Source organism: Rosa rugosa, chromosome 6, assembly GCF_958449725.1.
Source record: "Rosa rugosa chromosome 6, drRosRugo1.1, whole genome shotgun sequence".
Taxonomy (NCBI): Eukaryota; Viridiplantae; Streptophyta; class Magnoliopsida; order Rosales; family Rosaceae; genus Rosa; species Rosa rugosa.
This window is the reverse complement of record NC_084825.1, coordinates 37432892-37453355: the sequence shown is the minus strand read 5'-3', so window position 1 is coordinate 37453355 and position 20464 is coordinate 37432892. Positions and strand designations below refer to the sequence as shown.

Below are 20464 nucleotides of genomic sequence, written 5' to 3'. Positions count from 1 at the left end.
TCTCAGTTGTATTAATTGGCTGTAGAACAATAAATTGAAATTTGCAAGTGGAAATGTTCAGGTTCTTTTGGTTTTTGGTCTTCCTTCGCTTCTAATTGACATACCTTGACAATTCATAGTGAAAATCTGAAGTTCAGAATATACTTACAACTGAAGAGAGTTCCATACTATGGCCCTTCAATGCTAAAATGTTTCAACTTTCCTGGTTATTTCGAAGCTTAATAGCTAAAACACACCTAAACCGTTTGCCTGATTATCAAATTGCACAGTAATTAATTCAAAAGAATGAAATTTAAGTAACAAACATAAGCCTCGTTGGTTAGCCATTATGTAATCTATATTCACCAGCACAAATTAGAAGCTTTTTTGCAGTAGTCGATCTTAAACAGAAAATGGGTTTGTATCCATACAGCCTTTTTGTTGAGAATATATACATCCCACATGGGAAAAATAGGACTTTGTCTATGGGTTTATAAGGGTTTGGGCCACTCCATCAATTGCCAATTGGTTTTGGATGTGAACCCCAGATTACTTTATCATTGTATCAGAGCAGGTTATCCACGTGTGCATGCCTAACGACCACACAGGCTCCACATCACCCAAAAGTTGTTCACGTGTATGGTTTGAAAATTTTCCACACGTGCGGAGGCGTGTTGAGAATATATACATTCCATATGAGAAAAATCACTCCATCTGTTACGTCCCGTATCTCAATTTACCAGTTTACTAGTCATTTGGACGGTAAACGATAATTATTTTCACTTTTTACTTTGTTTCGATACTTTTAGTGGCCCTAAAAGTTGACTTTTTGTTCGGGTCAAAATTTGAGAAAATGTTCTTCATGAAAGTTGTAGAGGATGTTAAACCGAGCGTGTGCATATGTGGTACGCTTAAATCGGAGTTCGTATGTGAAAGTTATGGCCTAAAATGTGGAAATTACTGTTCATAGTAATTTTCTATATATAGAGAAAGTACTGTGGTAAGTTTCCATATTTTTCCAGAAACTTACCGTCAGTCTCTCTCTCAGCTCCCCGATTCCCTCTCCCTCTCCGACCTCTACACCTTCTTCCGGCCATAACTTCTTCATCCGGCGACGGATTTTGACGCATAAGCATCGAGAAGAAGAGGACGGTCACTGTAGCAGATTGAGGTCAACGCTGGTTTCTCCCGATTCCGGCCACCACAGACGACAAACCGTAGTCCTTTGGAAGCGCCTTGAGACGTAGATGATGCTCCCCAAGTATTTTGCAGCGATTTAAAGCGTGGAGGAAGAATCGAAGGGATGAATTTCTGGGTTACTATTCACAAATCGGGTTCAAACTTCTCCTTAATTGTTGAGGGCGACGTACCGAGCTCTTGCTCGATGAAGGAACTCGTATACGTGATCGTCGGAATAGTACTTTTGCAGGCGAAATTAGTTGAGGTCGGGTGTACATGGAGTTGAGGCATAGTCAACAACATGGCTTCCGCGTTTGCCTTTGAATTAGGTTTTCCTTGTTTACCTTTCTATTAGAATTGCTCTGATTACCTGTGGGATTAATGTTATTCAAGTTGCGTCTCGTGTTATGTGAATTAGACGATGTTGTGATTTTGGGAGCAGGGTGGCTCCAGGAGAATAAGGATGGGTGATTTAGAAGTGTAAATTTCATTTCTACAGGTTTTGGGTAGTCCATTTTAGGGGAAGTTCTGTCAAATTTTTGGAAGAATTTCTTCTAATTAAGGTGGACCCCGCAGGGCCACTTCGGATTTCAGGATGAAATCCGGGGGTGGGTCCTGTCACCATCCATTGCCAATTGGTTTTGGATGTGAACCCCAGATTACTTTATCACTTTTAAATAAGTACCATACAGGCATATGCAGTTCACAGAAAAAGCTTCTTATTGAAGAGAAAAGGATCCAAAGAAATATTGGTTGTTACATTAAACTGAAATCCCATGGGTTTATAACGATTTTGGCCACTTCATCCATTGCCAATTGGTTTTGGATGTGAACCCCAGATTATTTTATCACTTTTAACTAGACATTAGTACAAAATATTTCAAGAAATGTACTTCTTACATTAGAACTAGTGCACTTCTTACAAGAAATGTATTAGTTAATTACCCTGCAATAAGTACTATACAAGCATATGCAGTTCACAGAAAAAACCTGTTATTGAAGAGAAAAGGATCCAAAGAAATATTAACAAAAGTACATGTACAACATTCTTATTTATAATGAGCATAATTAGAAGTAATTCTCCTAGCGAGGGAAACCTTATGTCAAAAAGCAAGGAAAAAGAAACCAAACTGAACGACAATTACTCGATTACTATCTCACAAGTATACAGTGTACGCAGCAGAATGGTACCATCTACGTTGAAAGCATTCCTCAAATAACCTGAAATCAAGGACTGAAAAATCGATATTTTCGCCGAAATATCGGCGAAATTTTCGTTTTTTTGAGTTGGCGATATTATCTTCATATACCACCATTATTTCGTGCGATATTTTCGATATATCGCGATATTTTTGGAAATTTCGGATATTTTGGCGAAACTCGCGAAATTTCCTCCTTTTTCTCGTGGCCCAACTTGAATTTCCTAACTTTTCTCGTGGCCCAACAGCCCAATTTGCCAAGTCAGACTGAAAATTCGGAAAAAAGAGGGCAGATGAGCTTGGGATTCGAACCTTGGTTGTGTAGGGAGAATACAAACAACGCAACCAATGCTGCTGGAAGAAGACTTCATCCATTACTAGTATCATTTTATATATATCCTTCTTCATTAATCTCCTCTTTTTTTATAATCCTTGTTTCAATAGTTTGTTTTATTATGTTTCTAATCAGAATTATTATTTTAGATACTTTGTATCCTAACAAACTATAATGATATGTATTATATTTTGTATTAAGATTATAAATATTCACTAAACTTAAATTTCAATAAATGTATGTGACTCAATGTATATTTATTCACTTTAAATTATACTAATTTATTATGTAATAATATTTGCCTAATATATATATATATATATATATATATCTTTGAAATAGAGTAGATTATTGATCAACTAGACATATCCTAAAGTTTAATTTAAATTTTTTATGTTTTTCTCCAAGTTTCCATAGGTTTTGTCGAAATTTTATCGATATCGATATTTTCTCGAAATTTCCTTCGAAATTTCCATTTTTTGAATGGTCGATATTTCCTCGATCATCGATATTTTGGTCATTGCCTGAAATTCTCAGTATCATACACTCAATATCTCATCGTATGTTGAACGCTTTCTCCTTATTTTGAGTATTTGGACTTTTTGTAATTAATTATATTACATTTTATATTATTATTATATAAGGGGAAATTACTGGTCACTCCCTCAACTTTTGGGGCGTCGACAGTTCAGTCTCTCGTATCATAATTTTAACAAGTAGCTCCTCAGACATTCAAATCTTGCACAATTTGGTCCAAAATGACTATTTTACCCCTCACTTCCTTTTTTGTTTGTTTTTTTTGTCTCTCTCTCTCTCCCCCTCCCCTTCTCTCCTCGATCTGTTCTTCATCTTAACCATTTTACCCAGAAAATATATCCATACCAATATCATACCCAGGAAGCTTATTTCTTCCTCATATCTATTCTCAGACAAAATCAACTGATCTTGATTCTTTTCTGAATAAACCCAGATCATACCCACAACTTATAACCAAGTTTTTTGCTCAAGATCAAGCACGAACTCATACCCAGAAAACCAAGAACAATTTCTATTCTTCAATACACCCAGTACCCATACTATACAATCAATTATAGTAATTGAATCTTCTGTTAACTCAATTATATAAACCTCAATTATATCATGTTGACTGCAATTATATGGTTTATGCCATCCAGAAGACAAGAATTCAAGATTCAAGATCAAGTGGAAAATGGAAATAGCTGAAATTTGAAAACTTGAAATCAACCCATTTCAACAATTCAAGGCTACGGTCTAATGGGTCAATACCATTCTAAGAAGTAAGAACCAACAGTCCAACAACTCAACTAGTTACAAGTCATAAGATCAAATCGAGTAATCGACAAATCATCAAATATTCAAATGGAAATCGACTAAAGATTGGAGAAGGAGAGGACTGAGGAGCCGACCCGCCAGACCGAGCTGTCGCCACTCGCCGAGAAGCAGAAGAAAACGGAGACCCGGAGAGGGAGAGAGAGTTCAGGGGCGGTACCTGGAGGGTGGAGGCGGAAACGCCGAGATGGGTTGCTGGAGCAGTCGGGAGTGCCGGAGTGCTCCAAGGACTCAAGGAGGAAATCGAGGAATGGAGGATTGTAGTTAGGGCTGTTCGGCGGAGGAGAAAAACTAGCCCAGAATCTGCAGCACAGCATCTGCAGCACCAGCCCTTCCGACGACCAGGAACCAGTGACCCTGAGATCTTGAGAAGCTGGTATCATCGACACCGACGAGCCAGACGCCGGCGACCAAGAATGCCAGATCGGCCGCTCCTGTTTCGACGACCCGGGGTGCACACGATCTTCGTCTTCGGCTTCTGATCCATCGATCACCTCTCTCTCGATCACGATTTTTTTATGTCTGGGTAAATGGTTAAGATGAAGAACAGATCGAGGAGAGAAGGGGGGGGGGAGAGAGAGAGAGAGAGACAAAAAAAAAAAAGGAAGTGAGGGGTAAAATAGTCATTTTGGACCAAATTGTGCAAGATTTGAATGTCTGAGGAGCTACTTGTTAAAATTATGATACGAGGGACTGAACTGTCGACGCCCCAAAAGTTGAGGGAGTGACCAGTAATTTCCCCATTATATAATTATATGCCATAAAAATTTAAATTTAAATTACAGAGTTAAAACAGCCTAGATGCCGGTTCCGGGCTATCGCCTGATTAGCGCCTAGCTTTTTTTAGAACATTGTTTAAAATTATGTAGGACATGATCACATACGATTAGAAGAGAAAAATCTAAGCACCATTTTTTATGCAAATAAAATGTCCTAACCATGAGGAATGAATGTTTCAACTCCAGTCCTTTACATGTCGGATAACTAGGGCTGAGATTTTAGCCCGGAACCCGACCCAGAACCGGCCCGGGACTGGCCCGAACGGTCTGGGCTTTAGTTTTTCCTATACCTGTTTTTCAAGGCCCGGCCCGAAATAAATATAAAACGGTCCGAGCCCGGGCCTCAGAAATCAAAAAAAAAAAAAGCCCGAAGGCCCTGAAGGTATTGTTCTTTGACACATGTTTGTATATTATTGGTATGATAATAGGCTTACAATATGTATGCTGCAGGGGATTACGATCCCAACTAAAGACCTAACCCTAACCCTCATTCCCTCAACGCCTCTCCCAAATTTCGACTCACCCTCAGCCTCTCTTCGACTCACCCTCAGCCTCTCTTCGACTCACCCTCAGACCTCAGCCTCAGTCTCCCACCATGTCGCCGCCTAATCTCTAACGGTCTAACCTCTCAGTCTCACTCTCTCAGCCCAGTCTTCGACTCACTCTCTCATCCTCTCTTCGACTCATCTGAGAATTTCTAACCGCTGAACCGCAGACCCACCGTGTTGCCGCCGACGGCCGACCCACGACTTTGCTTCGACTGTTCGATCTTGAATAAGACGTGTTCGATACCATCTCGGAATCTCTTATGCGATTTCCTTTCAAAGCAAACTCAAAGCAAATATCGAAGTTCGATCTTGAATCTGGAAGTTCGATCTGCATGTCCATTTCCTTTCTGTTTATGCGACATTCGTAAGTATTTCTCTTTGTACTTGATTGTTGGGATCTTGAATCTGAAGTTCGATCTTGAATCTGAAAGTTCGATACCATCTCTTATGCGATTTCCTTTCAATCATACATGGCAGTGAGAAGATTGTCTGCGAGGAAGGTCTGCGAGGAAAAGAAGAAAACAATTTTGGTGATTTGGTCTGTTATCATAATTTTGGTACTTTCTGTTAATAGTTTTGATTGATTTTGAAGAGATTGATTTTGGTACTTAATAGTTCTGCTAGTTGATTTTGGTACTTAATTGTTTTGAATATTTTTTTTTTCTCAGCTTCAGTCGATTCATAGTGTCATACTCTGAATATGGCCACTGATGATTCGAGGATGGGGAAAGAAATTGTGACAGCATCTGAAGGAGAAGGAAAAGAAGAAAAGCAGCCTCCAACATCACAGAAGATTAAGAGAAAGCGGGTAGAGAAGAAAAAAGTGAGGCCATTGAAGCCAAGTTCAAGGAGTTGGGTCTGGGAACACTTCGAAAAATTTGAGAAGCCGATTTACAATACCGTTGATGGAAAGCAGGTAAAAGTTGGCCATGAAGTACGAGCTAAGTGTGTTTATTGCTTTACTGAACTTGCTGGTGATTCTAGTTTTAATGGTACTAGTACACTTAGTCGTCACATTGAGAAAGTATGCAAGAAGTATCCTCCTAGGATGGAATTAGACCAGCATGTTTTAACTAGTGATCAAACAAAAAATGCATCTTTAGCTATGAGGAAATGGTGTCCTGATGCTTGTATAACAGCTTGTTGTAAGATGATTGTATTGGATGAGCTTCCATTTTCTCAAGTTGAGAAAGCTGGATTTAAGCATTTTTGTTCAGTGGCTGTGCCTCAGTGGACAATTCCTTGTAGGAAAGTAATTGTCAATAGGTTTTTTGAAATGTATGAAGCACAAAAAGAAAAACTGAGGTTAGAATTAGCTAATCACAGAGTCTCACTCACAACCGATACATGGACATCGGTTCAAAATGTGAATTACATGGTTGTGACGGCACACTTTATTGATAGTGGCTGGAGAATGCACAAAAGAATTCTAAACTTTTGTGTCATTCCCAACCACCAAGGCATAAGCATAGGAAAACTTTTAGAAGCATGTTTGGTTCAGTGGAAGATTGATAAGGTTTTGACTATGAGTGTGGATAATGCATCGGCGAATAAGGTGGCGATAGATTATTTGAGGAAGAAGATGGGCAATTGGGCTACTCCCCCTTTTTTGGGAGGCAAGCATTTGCATGTCAGATGCCTTGCTCATGTTTTAAACCTGATTGTGAGATCAGGTTTGACCATTTTAGATAGGTCGGTGGCTGCAATAAGAAATGCTGTGAAGTATGTGCGGAGTTCTCCGTCGAGGTTGGATGATTTTAAGCAGTGTGTAGAAAAAGAAGTACCGGAAAGCAAGAAAATATATGTGCTTGATGTTCCAACTAGATGGAACAGCACCTTTTTGATGTTAAATACAGCCCTAGAGTTGAGGATGGCAGAAGAAGAAGAGCAAAAATTCTATAGTTATTTCGATGAGGATGATGATATTGTTGAGGACAATGAAGAAGTTAGGGAAGAGGACAAGAACAAGAAGCGTAGGAAGAGGATTGGGCCACCAAATGACAGTGATTGGGAGAGGGCAGCAGTATTTGTGCAGTTTTTGAAGGTATTCTACGATGTAACCCTCAAGATCAGCGCAACGACAAAGCCCACTGCTCATATGGCATTTCATCAGATTGTGACTATAGAGGGAGAGATAGATTCTCTGTTTGTAAGGCCTGAAATGGCTGAGGGCAGTGAAGTAGAGAAAGTTTTGGTTAGTATGGCAGTGAAAATGAAGTCCAAATTCAAGAAGTACTTTGGTGCCCTTGAAGATTTAAATCAGCTCCTTCTAGTGGCGTTAGTTTTGGACCCTCGATACAAACTTAGAAACTTTGAACATGTGTTAGTGAAGTATCTAGATTATGATACATGCTCTATGAAGGAGAAGAGCAGGCAGCTCAAGGATCTTTTGGTGAGCTTGACAGATTTGTATGCAAGCTCCTCTACTTCCCAGAAAAAAAGCAACAAAGAACCTGTTCAAAGTAGTGGCTGCAGCTCCTCGACATCAAGAACAATGACAGGCAAGATGGCTGAAATGCTTGCTGATTGGGAGAAAGAGCTTCAAGACAGTTGTGAAGCGGTTGTTGAGAGTGAGGTGGATAGGTACCTCTTAGATCCTATTGAGTTGCCTCCAAAGAATGCTGAATTCAATTTATTGTTGTGGTGGAAGCTCAATGGTGGGAAATATCCAAACCTACAAGCTCTTGCAAGGGATGTTCTCGCAATTCAAGTATCGACAGTGGCATCGGAGAGCTGTTTTAGCACAGGGAAAAGGGTTATTGATCCCTACAGGAGTTCATTGACTCCAAAGTCTGTTGAAGCATTGATATGCTTGCAGAATTGGATCAAGGAGGAAGATGCATCTTCGATTGAATATTATCTGTCAATTGAAGAAATGGAATTTTATGAGCAAGCTGAGATAGGTACATGTAATGGTTTGCATATCTTTTTTAATTCTTTTCTTTGTTTTCAGTTTTTTCAATGTTTGTAATGTCATTAACTCTGTACATTTTTCCACAGAATTTGTAGACAAACAAAGTGGAGACAAGGCTGCAAAGGCTTCAAAAAAAAATGCAAGCTAGAAAACTGCTGTGGCAGACCAAGGTTAGTGTTGAAAGTTTTTAAATTGCTGGTCATGTTTGTGAATTGCTGCAAGTCACGTTTTTGAGTTGCTGCTGGTCATGTTCTTGAATTGCAGGGAACAATGCTTCTGTCCAAGCTCATTAAGGCTATATGCATCTTTCAATCATTGCTAGGATGGAACTGAAATGAAGCTGCTGGAGCTGGAGTGCTGGATCCATGTGAAGGAGCTGCCTCCTTGCTTTGTTGTTTATTTATGAACTTGTTTACTTATGTTGCTGGGATTTGTTGAGTTGTTATATACTTATGTTGGAATTTGAAACTTGTTCAGCAGGTGGATTTATTCATTTGGTTTGCCTTGAATTGTGATGAATCACTTGCTTGAATTTGCTGGGATTTGTTGAGTTGTTATGTACTTATGTTGGAATTTGAAACTTGTTCAGCAGGTGGATTTATTCATTTGGTTTGCCTTGAATTGTGATGAATCATTTGCTTTGACATGTTCATCAATGGTACTGATCTTGTGAAAATGTGAAATTTCAACAGAGCAAGGTGTTTTTTTTTTTCCTCCCTTAATCAGCCTGTTGGGCCCAAAAACCCGGCCCGTAAAAATCGGTCCGGGCCCAACTCGACTCGGTCCCAAAAATTAAAAATCATTAATTGAGCCTGGCCCGCAGAAAAAGAGTCATAACCCGGGCCCACCAAATTTTACACGGGCTCGGCCCGATCCCAACCCTACGGATAACTGATTATTGTGACAAGAATGTTGTATACAATATGTTACTTCACGTAAGCATTAAATCCTAGGGACTCGATCTGCTCCCGACTTAACAGGTTGATCTGTAAAGACTCCGACATGAGGCCGTGAATCTTTCATGAGATATGAAATACAAATATGATCCGTAGGGCCCTGCTCGACACGGAACTTGGCTTGTGGTGCCCCATCGGGCTGGTCTAGGATGAGAAATCTCTTAGAAGTCTTTCTCCCAAAGAGATAGGTGAACCAAACCTATCGGTTTAGGATATCTAAACCTAGGCGGTTTACTTGACATTAATTGGATTCTTGGATGTCAATTTGGCACAAGGACTCCTAGTTTACAAAGGCCTTAGTCTCATAGCGCCATGAGGAGACGTTATTCATACCAATCTAAGCTACTCTCTTTAATAGAACACATCACTAACTTAATGGTCGAAAGGTCCTTGACCGGGACCACAGAAGTGTCTTAACCATCCGAAGAGTTTCTCTCTTTAGTTTCAGGTTACTTTCATCGGAGTTACTAGGTGAAGATAATCGAGCAACACAATTAGTATACAATATATTCATTCCCTCCTTCAAGTCTCAGGGTGAGCTCCCGAAAAGCCCTCTCTCAGAGGAAAAAACAGAGAGAGATATGGATTCAAATGTGGTGGTCAGAAGCTCATCACCTCCGTCCCATGAAGGAATCAGAAAGGTACGGACAGCGATAAGGCTGTTCTTAGTGTTGGTGGTGTTTGGAGGGTGTGTTTTGCTCTATGTCATGATGCCCACAAACACATATAAGCAGATATGGATGCCTCGAATCCGAGCCAAGGCCAATTCAAGTACCTATTTTGGTTCACAAGGTATTCTAATCTAATCGAAAGCATAAGCATACTGTTTTCTGCATGCTTTAATTTCTTAGAAGAAGACTGAATTGTGTATGTTTGTTCCTGCAGGTGCAAATCTTCTGGTATTCACATTGCCCATTATGTTCATTGCTGTGATGGGGTGTGTGTATCTCCATCTGGGAAAGAAGTTGAATGATTATAAAATAGAAAGGTGAATATATTCAAACTCTTATAGCTTGATACTATATTGCCTAATAGTGATTGACGACTCAATTGTAACGTTTATTTAACTTTGACTACTTTCAGCAGTGACGGCAAAACTAACCGTTTAGCTGTATGGAAACAGCCCATGCTGGTGAAAGGTCCTCTAGGCATTGTTTCTGGGATAGAACTCACCTTCTTCATCATGTTTATTGCACTCCTAATTTGGTCTTTCTCCACGTACTTGACCAACGGTTTTGACAAAATCACATCACTATCCGCGGCAAAGAGCCATGAAAAAGTGTAAGAGTCTATAACAAACTACAAAATTGCTCCCGTAATGGGTCTGGATCTTCTGTTGTGTTTTTGATCTAATATTGATATTATATATGTTTTTTTTTTTTCTAAAATTGTGCTGTTGTTGATTTATATTACAATATTCAAAATGTATAAAACAATGTTTTGTAAACACAAAACTGACCCAGAAAAAATTGATAATGAATACGCTTCAGACAATCTATGCTTAAAGTTAAGATTGACAACTTATATTTCAAAATTTCGTGTTTGGTGGTGTGGTTTTGGCAGATGGGAAGCTAAATTGGGGAGTGCATCATTGAGGCTAGGGCTTTTGGGTAACATATGCCTTGCACTTCTCTTCTTTCCGGTTGCTCGTGGCTCGTCGATTTTGCCTCTGTTTGGCCTCACCTCTGAGGCTAGCATCAAGTACCATATATGGCTAGGAAATATAGTCATGGTGCTCTTCACAGCTCATGGAATTTGTTACATCATCTATTGGGCTGTCACGGATCAGATGTTTCAGGTAACTAATAATATAAGTAACTAATTAATTTGAAATTTCGTATCAATCGAATAACTTTATACTCGTATGTTTATTTTTGGATTATGAGCTATTAAATTAGAAGTTATAATTCCACTTTACCTTTTTGAAGAAGACGCACTTGTTCTGTTTTTCAGAAATTAAATGCATTTGTTGCTTTTGGCTTCCTTCAATTTAAGTTGTCACTTATATTGAAAAAAATAAAAATAAATAAATAAAGTGTATTTTGTTCTACCAAAAAGAAGAAACCTAAATTGTTATATATCAAATGCTATTCTTAACTCATAAGCTTGTTACAAAAAGAAAAGGCAAAAATGAAAAAAAAAAAAATCCTTAAAATTAAAGGGGAAAAGCATCATGATATGTAAGTATCAAACATGACGACATGATTAGATATTTACCTAAAATCTTAAAATTTTCAACTTTAGTTATATTCTTTTTACGTAAACTTGTTAATTTGTTGCGTGTATGTTTCGATGCAGATGATAAAATGGGAGAAAACTGGCATATCAAACATAGCTGGAGAGCTAGCTTTGCTCTCTGGACTTGCCATGTGGATGACTACAATCCCTCGCATTAGGCGCAAAATGTTTGAGCTCTTCTTCTACACACACTACCTTTACATCCTCTTCATGGTCTTCTTCATCTTTCATGTTGGCGTCTCCTATGCTGGCATTATGCTCCCTGGCTTCTTCCTCTTCCTGGTTGATCGTTACCTACGATTCTTGCAATCCAGGAGAAGAGCGCGTTTGGTCTCTGCCCGAGTCTTGCCGGGTGAATCTTTAGAACTCAACTTCACCAAGAGTCCCGGTACGTACTTGTTAACATTTTCAAGTATTGTTTATGTTCTTATGTTCTCTTATCAGACACTGCAAACCATTCAGCAAGTAGACTGTTGTATGAATGTGCGGTATAGATTTAAATTGTCTGACAAGAGAACATGATTGTTAAAATCAATGTTTATTAGAACTTAGAAGTGATTATGGTTCATTATGAGTACATGATGTTTCTTGTCTCTCATATAGGGTTGAAATACAATCCAACAAGCGTCATGTTCATAAATGTGCCTAGTATTTCCAAGCTGCAATGGCATCCTTTCACTGTTACTTCAAACAGTAATTTGGAGCCAGAGAAGATCAGTGTCGTCATCAAAGGTGAAGGAAGTTGGACCAGGAAGCTTTACCAAGTCCTTTCATCGCCTTCTACAAGTGATCGGATTGAGGCGGCAGTTGAAGGGCCTTATGGACCTGATGCAACTCATTTTCTAAGGTTTGCAAGATAACAACACTTGCATAAAGTTCGAATTATTTCATCGATATTATCCACAACTTGATTACCAAAATGAGCTATATCTCAATTAGTATACTCGACTTATTGACGTTGTGAGATAGTCACATTTGATCTACACAATATCTAACAGCGAGCATTAACCGAGTGATATCTTTTTGCAGGCATGACAATCTTGTATTGGTGAGTGGAGGCAGTGGCATTACCCCTTTCATATCCATAATCCGCGAGCTAATTTTTATGTCCACGGCCTTCCAATGCAAGCTTCCGAAAGTGACCTTAATCTGTGCATTCAAACACTCTTCAGACCTCACAATGCTAGACCTGATTCTACCAATGTCTACCACCACACCATATGACATTTCCAATCTCCAGATACAAATTGAGGCATATGTGACTAGAGACACAAAGCCGAAGGATTACTCAATGAACCTCAGAGCCATATGGTTCAAACCCCTTGCAACTGATGAACCCGTTTCAGCCGTTTTGGGCGCAAACCACTGGCTCTGGCTTGGCCTCATCATAGCATCTTCCTTCATGATGTTCCTCATCTTGATTGGTATCATCACCAGATACTACATTTATCCGATCGAGCACAGTTCCTATAAGATTTTTTCGTTTCCTTTGAGGGCTCTGTTTAATATGTTGGCTATATGTATCTCCATAGCTGCAACAGCTAGTGCAGCAGTGTTGTGGAACAAGAGAAGTAATGCCAAGGAGTTAAAGCAGGTTCAGCTCATAGAAGCCTCATCACCAAGGGGTTCGGAGGTTTATAATGCAGAAAGAGAGTTGGAAAGCCTTCCTCAACAGTCTCTTGTCCAAGCAACCAATGTGCACTATGGTCAAAGACCTGACCTCAAGAGTAAGTCATTTAAGAACATTAGTGTTAGCGCCAAAATTTGATTCAATTGTCGAGATAAGAATGTGATTTAATAACACTACGTAATTTTTGACAAGCAAGACTCGTTATATGTAAAAAATGATGCATTTTTCATTCTTTGTTGGTTGTCTCCGAGCTAAAAACCATGTTTGATTTTCTTGCAGGGATTCTACTCGAGTTCAAAGGATCAAGTGTTGGGGTTCTTGCTAGCGGACCGAAGAAGATGAGGCATGAGGTTGCAACCATTTGTTCATCTGGTTTGTCAGAAAATATGCATTTTGAGTCCATCAGCTTTAGCTGGTGACTGACCGGTCTGTGAACGAGTTTCTGGGTAAATTTGTGATGTTTTTCTAGCACATGTTGTTCGTCTCTTCTTGTTGTTTAGCGGTTGACTTAATCTCAATTGTATAATTGGCAGTAGAACAATAAATTGCAAGTGGAAATGTTCGGGTTCTTTTAATTTTTGGTCTTCCTTCGTTGTAGGATGTAGCTTTCATAGTGAAAATAACAAGTTCAGATAATTGCAACTGAAGAGAGTTCTATGGCCCTTCAATGCTAAAATGCTTCAACTTTCCTGGTTATTTCAAGGTTTAATAGCTAAAACACACCTTAACTGTTACCTGATTGTCACCAACTCTATCCAATTATGCCAATGTCCTCATCGTTGTCAATTTCATAATCCATTCGTTCAAATCAACCTCTTATCCAATTATGCCAATGTCCTCATCGTCGTCAATTTCATAATCCATTCGTTCAAATCAACCTCTTATCCAAGGACTGTTTTCTATTACTAGAACGAAAACCGAAATAACCCAAGAATCTGGGAGATGATAGAGCTTGTTTGTCTGAATCTGTTGATTCTTGTTCATATTTAGCTTTTGTTGCTGCAACTAAATTAAGACATGAAATTTCCAATGACATACCAGCTTCCCAGCAAGTTGATATAAACATTTGTCCAGTATTGCCTGCATAGAGTTGACAACACTTGTTAGTAAAATCTCTTGAGATAAGGAAAAGAATAAGAATTGAGCCTGCACATACTCAGTAAAAGAGAATAATTTCAAAATGGTAACCAACTAAAATATGCCTACCTGTATTAAACGCAAAGCACAGTACTGAACTACTGATGACTGACAGCAGGACCTTCAAGATTAGGAATCACCTGGGGCATTCAAAACAATGTAATTTAATTAACAAAAAGTGGTTAGCCATTGTGTAATCTCTATTCACCAGCACAAATTGGAAGCTTTTTTGCAGTAGTCATCAAAAGAAAATGGGTTTGTATCCACACAGCCTTGTAACCAGACATTAGGACAAAATATTGTATTTCTCAATTTCAACAAGTGCACCTCTTCCAAGAAATGTGTTAATCACACTGCACGAAGTACCATAGAGGCATATGCAATTCACTGGAAAAGCTTCTTATTAGAGAAATGTATCCAAAGAAATATTGGTTGTTACACTAAACTGAAATCCCACTTATAATCCCCCTTATAACAAAAGTGTACAACATTCTTATTTATAATGAGAAAAATTAGAAGTAATTCTCCTAGTGAGGGAAACCTTATGTCAACAAACAAGGAAAAAGAAACAAAACCGAACCACAATTACTCGATCACTATCTTACAAGTGTATAGCACACAGCAGTGCGGGGCCCTACATTGGAAGCATTCCTCAAAGAACCTGAAATTCAACAAAGGAATAAAGAGGTCACAATTTTAAGATTAAAAGGCTGGCAGCATATGTGAAACCGCAGAAACCTACACAAATAACTGAGAAACCTCATCCTTGATGCAAAATCAAAATTATATGGTTCACAGACCATAACATGCAGAAAATTATTTAAGAATGAAAGGTGAAGAAGAGAATAAACGAGAAAAGTAAAGAAATATACTCTGTTGATCACCCAGCAGCAGTGCACAAATCCGCCCAATGTCGACCATCAGTTTTTCTTGCAACACTGACAACCACATCAAAATACTCCAGAAAATTTCTAAGAATATCGTAGTCTTCTCTGAAAGAGAGGAATTCTTTGCATAGTTAAGCACAGAGCACTTTGCCTGAAAATAATTATATTAAGTGACCAGAAACATATGGATGAACAGGAAAAGATAGAATTAATCATTTTTAACTTTACCATATGGCAAAAACACAAACATATTGCACAGTTTATCCAGATTACATTACTAGATTAGTAAAGGACACCATGGCACACTCAGGTACCCCAGACTCCAAAACACCTTATATGAACCAATTGCATCTCACTCATTCAACTAGAAGAATTCATTCCTCAATCATTCAATCATTTCCTTTTACCAAGTTAAAACCTTGCACGGTCCTACAGTTTCTTCAAAAAGCAATTGATGGAAGTGTGAGGCAAGCATCTAAACATGCCCATAAAATCAATAACAACAGTAAACTATTAACAATAGCCATACCACCTAACCTGTTCTTGTTCATGGTTCCTACCAACTGAGGGTTGAGAGGATCCAGTGTTACAAGTCTATTCGATCAAGCAGAATTTATAGCCATTAGATGGTTTACTTAGGAAACCAAATGCAAAGTAGATCAGCATAAATTTTTGGTTCAATGAAAGCTTTTACCGATAATTAATGGACAATAATTACTCTGAAAACAAAATTGGTGCTCAAGCCCTTATACATGTGATATGATTTAGCTTTCCCTAATTAAGTTTACCTGGATATGTCCGATCAAATACAGTAAACAGAAGCCACTCCATACAATGAGAGAAATGAGGTTTTTCTGCTGATAATTGAATAATATAGATGGTTTTTTTCTGCTGGTTGGCGAAGATGGTTTTTTTAAATAATATAGATCCCATGTGCAGATTATGACTTTATACAATGAAGTACTTGTGATTAAGCCACTTTTGACCAGAAAAAGCAAACGAAGGGCAAAGTTTGAGGTCAGAAAAGAAGCCTATGTGAATTCAGAATATCAAGTTTTCTATATGATATGTAACCCCCGCCCCAAATCAAAAGTAAAAAGGCAACTATTACCTGAATAAGGTGCCTTAGAAGACAATGTAATATAGTTTGAGCTTGAGGTGTTGGCTCAAAAAATGGAAACTCTCTGCAGGCTGAAAATGACATTCTCTGTAAAACACCGACAACAACCCCAGCTTTGGAAGAAGTCCCAGAGGGTATACCTCACAATCAAATTCAAGCTCCATTAAGCTACATCCAATCAGAACTAAAGACCAATATCTCTGTTAAACAGAGGCAAAATAATCTTTGCTTAAAATATCTAAGAACGAGAGAAGTCCAAATATAAAGCCTTTGAATGAAGGCCAAAAGAAAAAAAAGAATTATATGCTTATCATCATAAATGAAAAATTGATAATGAGAGGAACATGTTATACAAAAATTCACATCTCTAGTCCATACAATCTTTCAAAAAGCCACATCATATACATTCTCTCTTAAATACAAGCATACCTGCAAGAAATCCTCCTGCATAAAAGGGTCAACACCCAGAGATGGATACCAAACCTGTAAAAATAAACTTCCAACCAGAATAAATATCAGACAAGTACAAATTGCTGTTGATAGAGCTCATAAATAAGCAATAACAAACTTTGACATGACATCAAAGCCGTGATATGAAACCTCAGCAGTTAATTACCTGCATTCCGCGGTGGCCATAATCTAACCATGAAATTTTTCTCAATAAGATTTGATTTTTCCTCTGATTGACCACATGTAACCCAAACATCTATTAAGAGTCATGTGTCTGCAGTTATCACTACAAATATTAAGATCTAAATAAACCATTTTGGAAGAGCACATAGCTTGCAGGCTCTTTTAGTAAAGGATCTGAGTTAGACATATGATTATCTGAAATGTGATCTCTCGGAAGCTGATCTGGAACAAAACGTATGGCTGCAGGATGGCTCTTTGCAGTCATGATTGACTGATTGAGAGTTCTCATACTGTAGAAAGCTGTTTGTCATTTTATCACTTAAAAATGTATGAAGAATTAATTTCATTACATTAGTTTTATTTATGTGCAAATGAAATCATCATATACAGCCTATCTGCTAATAGAAAAAATAAATAAGTAAATAACCAATAATATAAAACTATAAAAAAATATTTAAGAAATATTAATTTACCTCTAAATTTGGAGTAGTGAAAGGCGTCAACTCACCAAATAATTTCACATGGAATATGTGTACATCAAATGGGCGATATGTGACTAGTATATAATCTTGATAGACATCGATGACCATTGGTTTCGCAAGCAATCACTTTCAGCAAAGTAGTGAGCTCTGATCAAGGTGATATCTTGGATAGAAAAGCAATTCATATCTGCAAACACAAACATTTGACCATTATAAACAGTAGTTAAATACGGTGTTCCACTTAATTAAAACCTACAAATGAAACTCCTTCATACTTAAAGAACAAATAGATGAACACAAACAGAACTGCAGATAAACCTAAGACACGTGATGGTAGCATAATTGAGAAGGAAGGGCCTATCGAGCATGGGTAGCTAGGAAATTTACCACTAAAACATAGTAGGAAAGATGAAGACCCAAAATTATTTGGGAGACTATACCATACAGAAGAATAAAAATAAGGATAGCTAGCTCACGTGTTAGTAGAATCAATGTAGTTGCAGACAGCAACAATCTTCCTCACCCATAACAAAACGTTGCTCTGAATCTTCTGTTCCTGAGTAATGTCTCCAAATACACCACTTCTTGAATCGTGTTGTACATGATTAACCCATGGAGATCAGCAATTGCCAAGTACATTCCATCCTTGCTAGCCGCTACATGCTGAACTGACCAATTTTGTGAGATATAAGAAACCTGAACCAAAGAAAAAGAACTCTCATCAGACATTTTTTTCATCCAATTTATTAAACACAAGATGATATAATATATCGAGCATGTGATTTGAAGGCATAACTGGAAGGTTAAGATGTAGCATCTTAAGTTCATCAGTATCTTCAGACAAAACAACAAGCAACCGATCATCACCATATATCACTTGCCGGACATATGTCATGCCTGAAACTCCTCTATTAAGGCAACATTTACCGAATAAAAATCCAAGAATACTCTCCAACGATCGTTCTTCAATAGCATAGAGCCTGTATCCATATTCATCCCACTGCATCAACGAGGATCAAAGGTTCATATTTACATTCGTTGATTGGCTTAACCACCAGAGAAGATACTGAACTCAAACCTATTTGACGGATTGTTGAAATCAAACGACAACCAGAGATAGACCAAAATGTAAGTCCTCTTAACTTCCACCCGACTGCAAAAGCAGAATTATCAGACGTCCATGCAATGCAACTGACAGGTCCAGTGTCTTCCATTGAGGATCTGAAAAGGTAAAAGGCAGGTCATCTGTCATGCAAGTTCAATTCTGGAACCTACGACACAATCAAATTATTAACTGTTTTCTACCAGAATTTAGTCCGTTGGAATTACCACATTAAGCTTATTGTGACTTTGGCAGGTATGTGTAACCAGAGGTAAATGCATTTTAGAGCTTAATGTGGAAAAAATAAAATAAAGTATAAATCCACAAGAAACTCGTAAATTAAAGACAAAGTACAGCGCACTTGTGAAACATTGTTTTGCCAATCATATCAAGCAAATCAAACATACATGGTACTTTTAGAGCACCTTCAAGACTTTATAACCAAGTTGAAGTTCATGACAGAATTGTCATTGATCAGTTAAACTGTTTTAAGTTCATGTCTTCTTGGATGGTGTACATGCACACTGGCATACTAAAATATGCACGAAGCACCTTTTTCCTTTCATCACTCACAAATGCCTGTAACTGCAGTACTGCACACGTATTGATGAACATGGAGGAGCCACCAGTCATCATGGGCAGTTGAAGTAGCACATAACAGTATTTGCCCATGCATAAAAACAAGCAAACATACATCAATGCAAAGCGAAAAGAAGCCTATGCAGATTCGAGTCAGTATGAAGTGCCTGTAAAACCAAGATTACAACGCGAAATTAGTATTACACTTACAAATTCTCGCCTCTCTCTAAGTGAATCCGCATCCCTCATGTACTTCCCCAGTCTCACTCTATGCTCTATCCCACCAGCCCAACAAACACAAAAAACGAAACAAATGTCAAACCCCTAATATACATGAACCACACCAAACAAAACTCACACATATACACATACCACTATGCCTAGTTACAATACCCGCCAAAGTCACAGTATTTCATTCACATTTACACATTCAACATTGCCCCAAACCTTAAAAAACCCATCTTTAAGAAACAGAAAGGAGCAGAACCCAATATTGGACTGCCCATTATATCATAAAGCTCCATAATTCCCAGAAAATTCACAGTAACTACAAATACCCATCTCAACAGAAAACACAAAAAGCATAAACAACACAAATTAATCACATGCATTCACAGACTAAAAGCACACCTGGGAAGAGCTCCCCAGCGCAAGAGTCACAACAATCAGTAAGCCATTGATGACCTTGAAATATATGATCTTCACCCATTTTTCAGGTGAATGGATGTCAGAGAAGCAAATATTTGGTTTCCATGGGAGTTGGGAACCAAAAATATTAGTTCCACGGTTCCACCATTTTTCTGTACTCTAACCAAAAAAAATATAAACGACTCCGCTATGAATGTCGTTTTCGTTTATTAGTACTTTTTTTTTTTCTTTAAATGAATCTGGAACAATTACTTAATGCAAAATAAATGGTGTGGCTATTATCACCCTACCAATTTCTTTGTTCACTTTATTTGCTCACTACACTCTACATTTTAATTTCAATATTAAATTTACTTATCTAACCTTTTTTTTTTTCCAAAAATATCATTATATGACATATCCAAATAAACAGAGAAATTTTTTAACGAAAATCTCTAATTTATACCGATAATAAAACTAAAATATATTATATTTTTCTAAAAAAATTATAATCTGATTTACTTTTATTCTTCAATTTTCTCTTTTAGTTTCAATGTTTATCTATTTCAATCCATGTCAAAAGATTAGTAAGTTAACAACTGCGAGCAATGAAGAAATAATGAATTTTTTTTTGTTTTAAATCTTTATTTTCGGTGTTCACAAAGAGTACTGCAAATTTCTTGATGAAGTTAAGTAGTTAACACCAGTGTTCTGGGCGGCCGCATAGGCAGCGCCTAGGCGCTGGGCGGCGGGTCTCCGCCCCGAGTAATGCTAAATCGGTGGGGGTAGGC

At 38.0% G+C, this 20464-nt stretch overlaps 2 protein-coding genes across 27 annotated transcripts; one reads left to right on the top strand and one right to left on the bottom strand.

Moving 5' to 3' along the window:
* Positions 1-9819: 9819 nt before the first annotated feature.
* LOC133715393 (ferric reduction oxidase 2-like) lies at positions 9820-13672 on the top strand. The gene is made up of 8 exons (XM_062141881.1): positions 9820-10030; positions 10124-10226; positions 10322-10519; positions 10802-11036; positions 11537-11864; positions 12080-12323; positions 12506-13203; positions 13386-13672. The coding sequence occupies exons 1-8, from the start codon at positions 9820-9822 to the stop codon at positions 13523-13525; spliced, it is 2157 nt and encodes a 718-aa protein (XP_061997865.1). The 3' UTR covers positions 13526-13672.
* Positions 13673-13969: 297 nt separating this feature from the next.
* On the bottom strand, positions 13970-19997 carry LOC133715394 (uncharacterized). 26 transcript variants are annotated; one of them, XM_062141882.1, is made up of 11 exons: positions 19677-19987; positions 18444-18586; positions 18162-18365; positions 17842-18061; positions 16867-17552; positions 16680-16733; positions 16242-16337; positions 15116-15281; positions 14849-14904; positions 14313-14383; positions 13970-14186 (listed from the first exon to the last, which is right to left on the bottom strand). In XM_062141882.1, exons 5-10 carry the CDS (start codon positions 16954-16956, stop codon positions 14342-14344), a joined length of 504 nt encoding a protein of 167 aa, XP_061997866.1. In that variant the 5' UTR covers positions 16957-17552; positions 17842-18061; positions 18162-18365; positions 18444-18586; positions 19677-19987; the 3' UTR covers positions 13970-14186; positions 14313-14341. The 26 variants fall into 26 exon arrangements, 1 of the variants encoding a protein (XP_061997866.1); XR_009849049.1 differs by lacking the exons at positions 13970-14186; positions 14313-14383 and adding exons at positions 19020-19060; positions 19257-19321 and having other exon boundaries at positions 14392-14904; positions 15116-17552; positions 19677-19996; XR_009849051.1 differs by lacking the exons at positions 13970-14186; positions 14313-14383 and adding exons at positions 19041-19060; positions 19257-19321 and having other exon boundaries at positions 14392-14904; positions 15116-17552; positions 19677-19996.
* Between the last annotated feature and the right edge of the window lie 467 nt (positions 19998-20464).

Excerpts from the sequence above, each read along its gene's own strand:
- LOC133715393 (XM_062141881.1), top strand. The coding sequence starts at position 9,820 with ATGGATTCAAATGTGGTGGTCAGAAGCTCATCACCTCCGTCCCATGAA. Across the intron at positions 10,227-10,321 it reads AATGATTATAAAATAGAAAG|CAGTGACGGCAAAACTAACC; the intron begins GTGAATATATTC and ends GACTACTTTCAG. Across the intron at positions 10,520-10,801 it reads GCAAAGAGCCATGAAAAAGT|ATGGGAAGCTAAATTGGGGA; the intron begins GTAAGAGTCTAT and ends TGGTTTTGGCAG.
- LOC133715394 (XM_062141882.1), bottom strand. The coding sequence starts at position 16,956 with ATGTTTGGGTTACATGTGGTCAATCAGAGGAAAAATCAAATCTTATTG. Across the intron at positions 16,338-16,679 it reads TGCAGGAGGATTTCTTGCAG|AGAATGTCATTTTCAGCCTG; the intron begins GTATGCTTGTAT and ends GGTGTTTTACAG. Across the intron at positions 14,384-14,848 it reads CTGCTGTGTGCTATACACTT|GTGATTCCTAATCTTGAAGG; the intron begins GTAAGATAGTGA and ends TGAATGCCCCAG.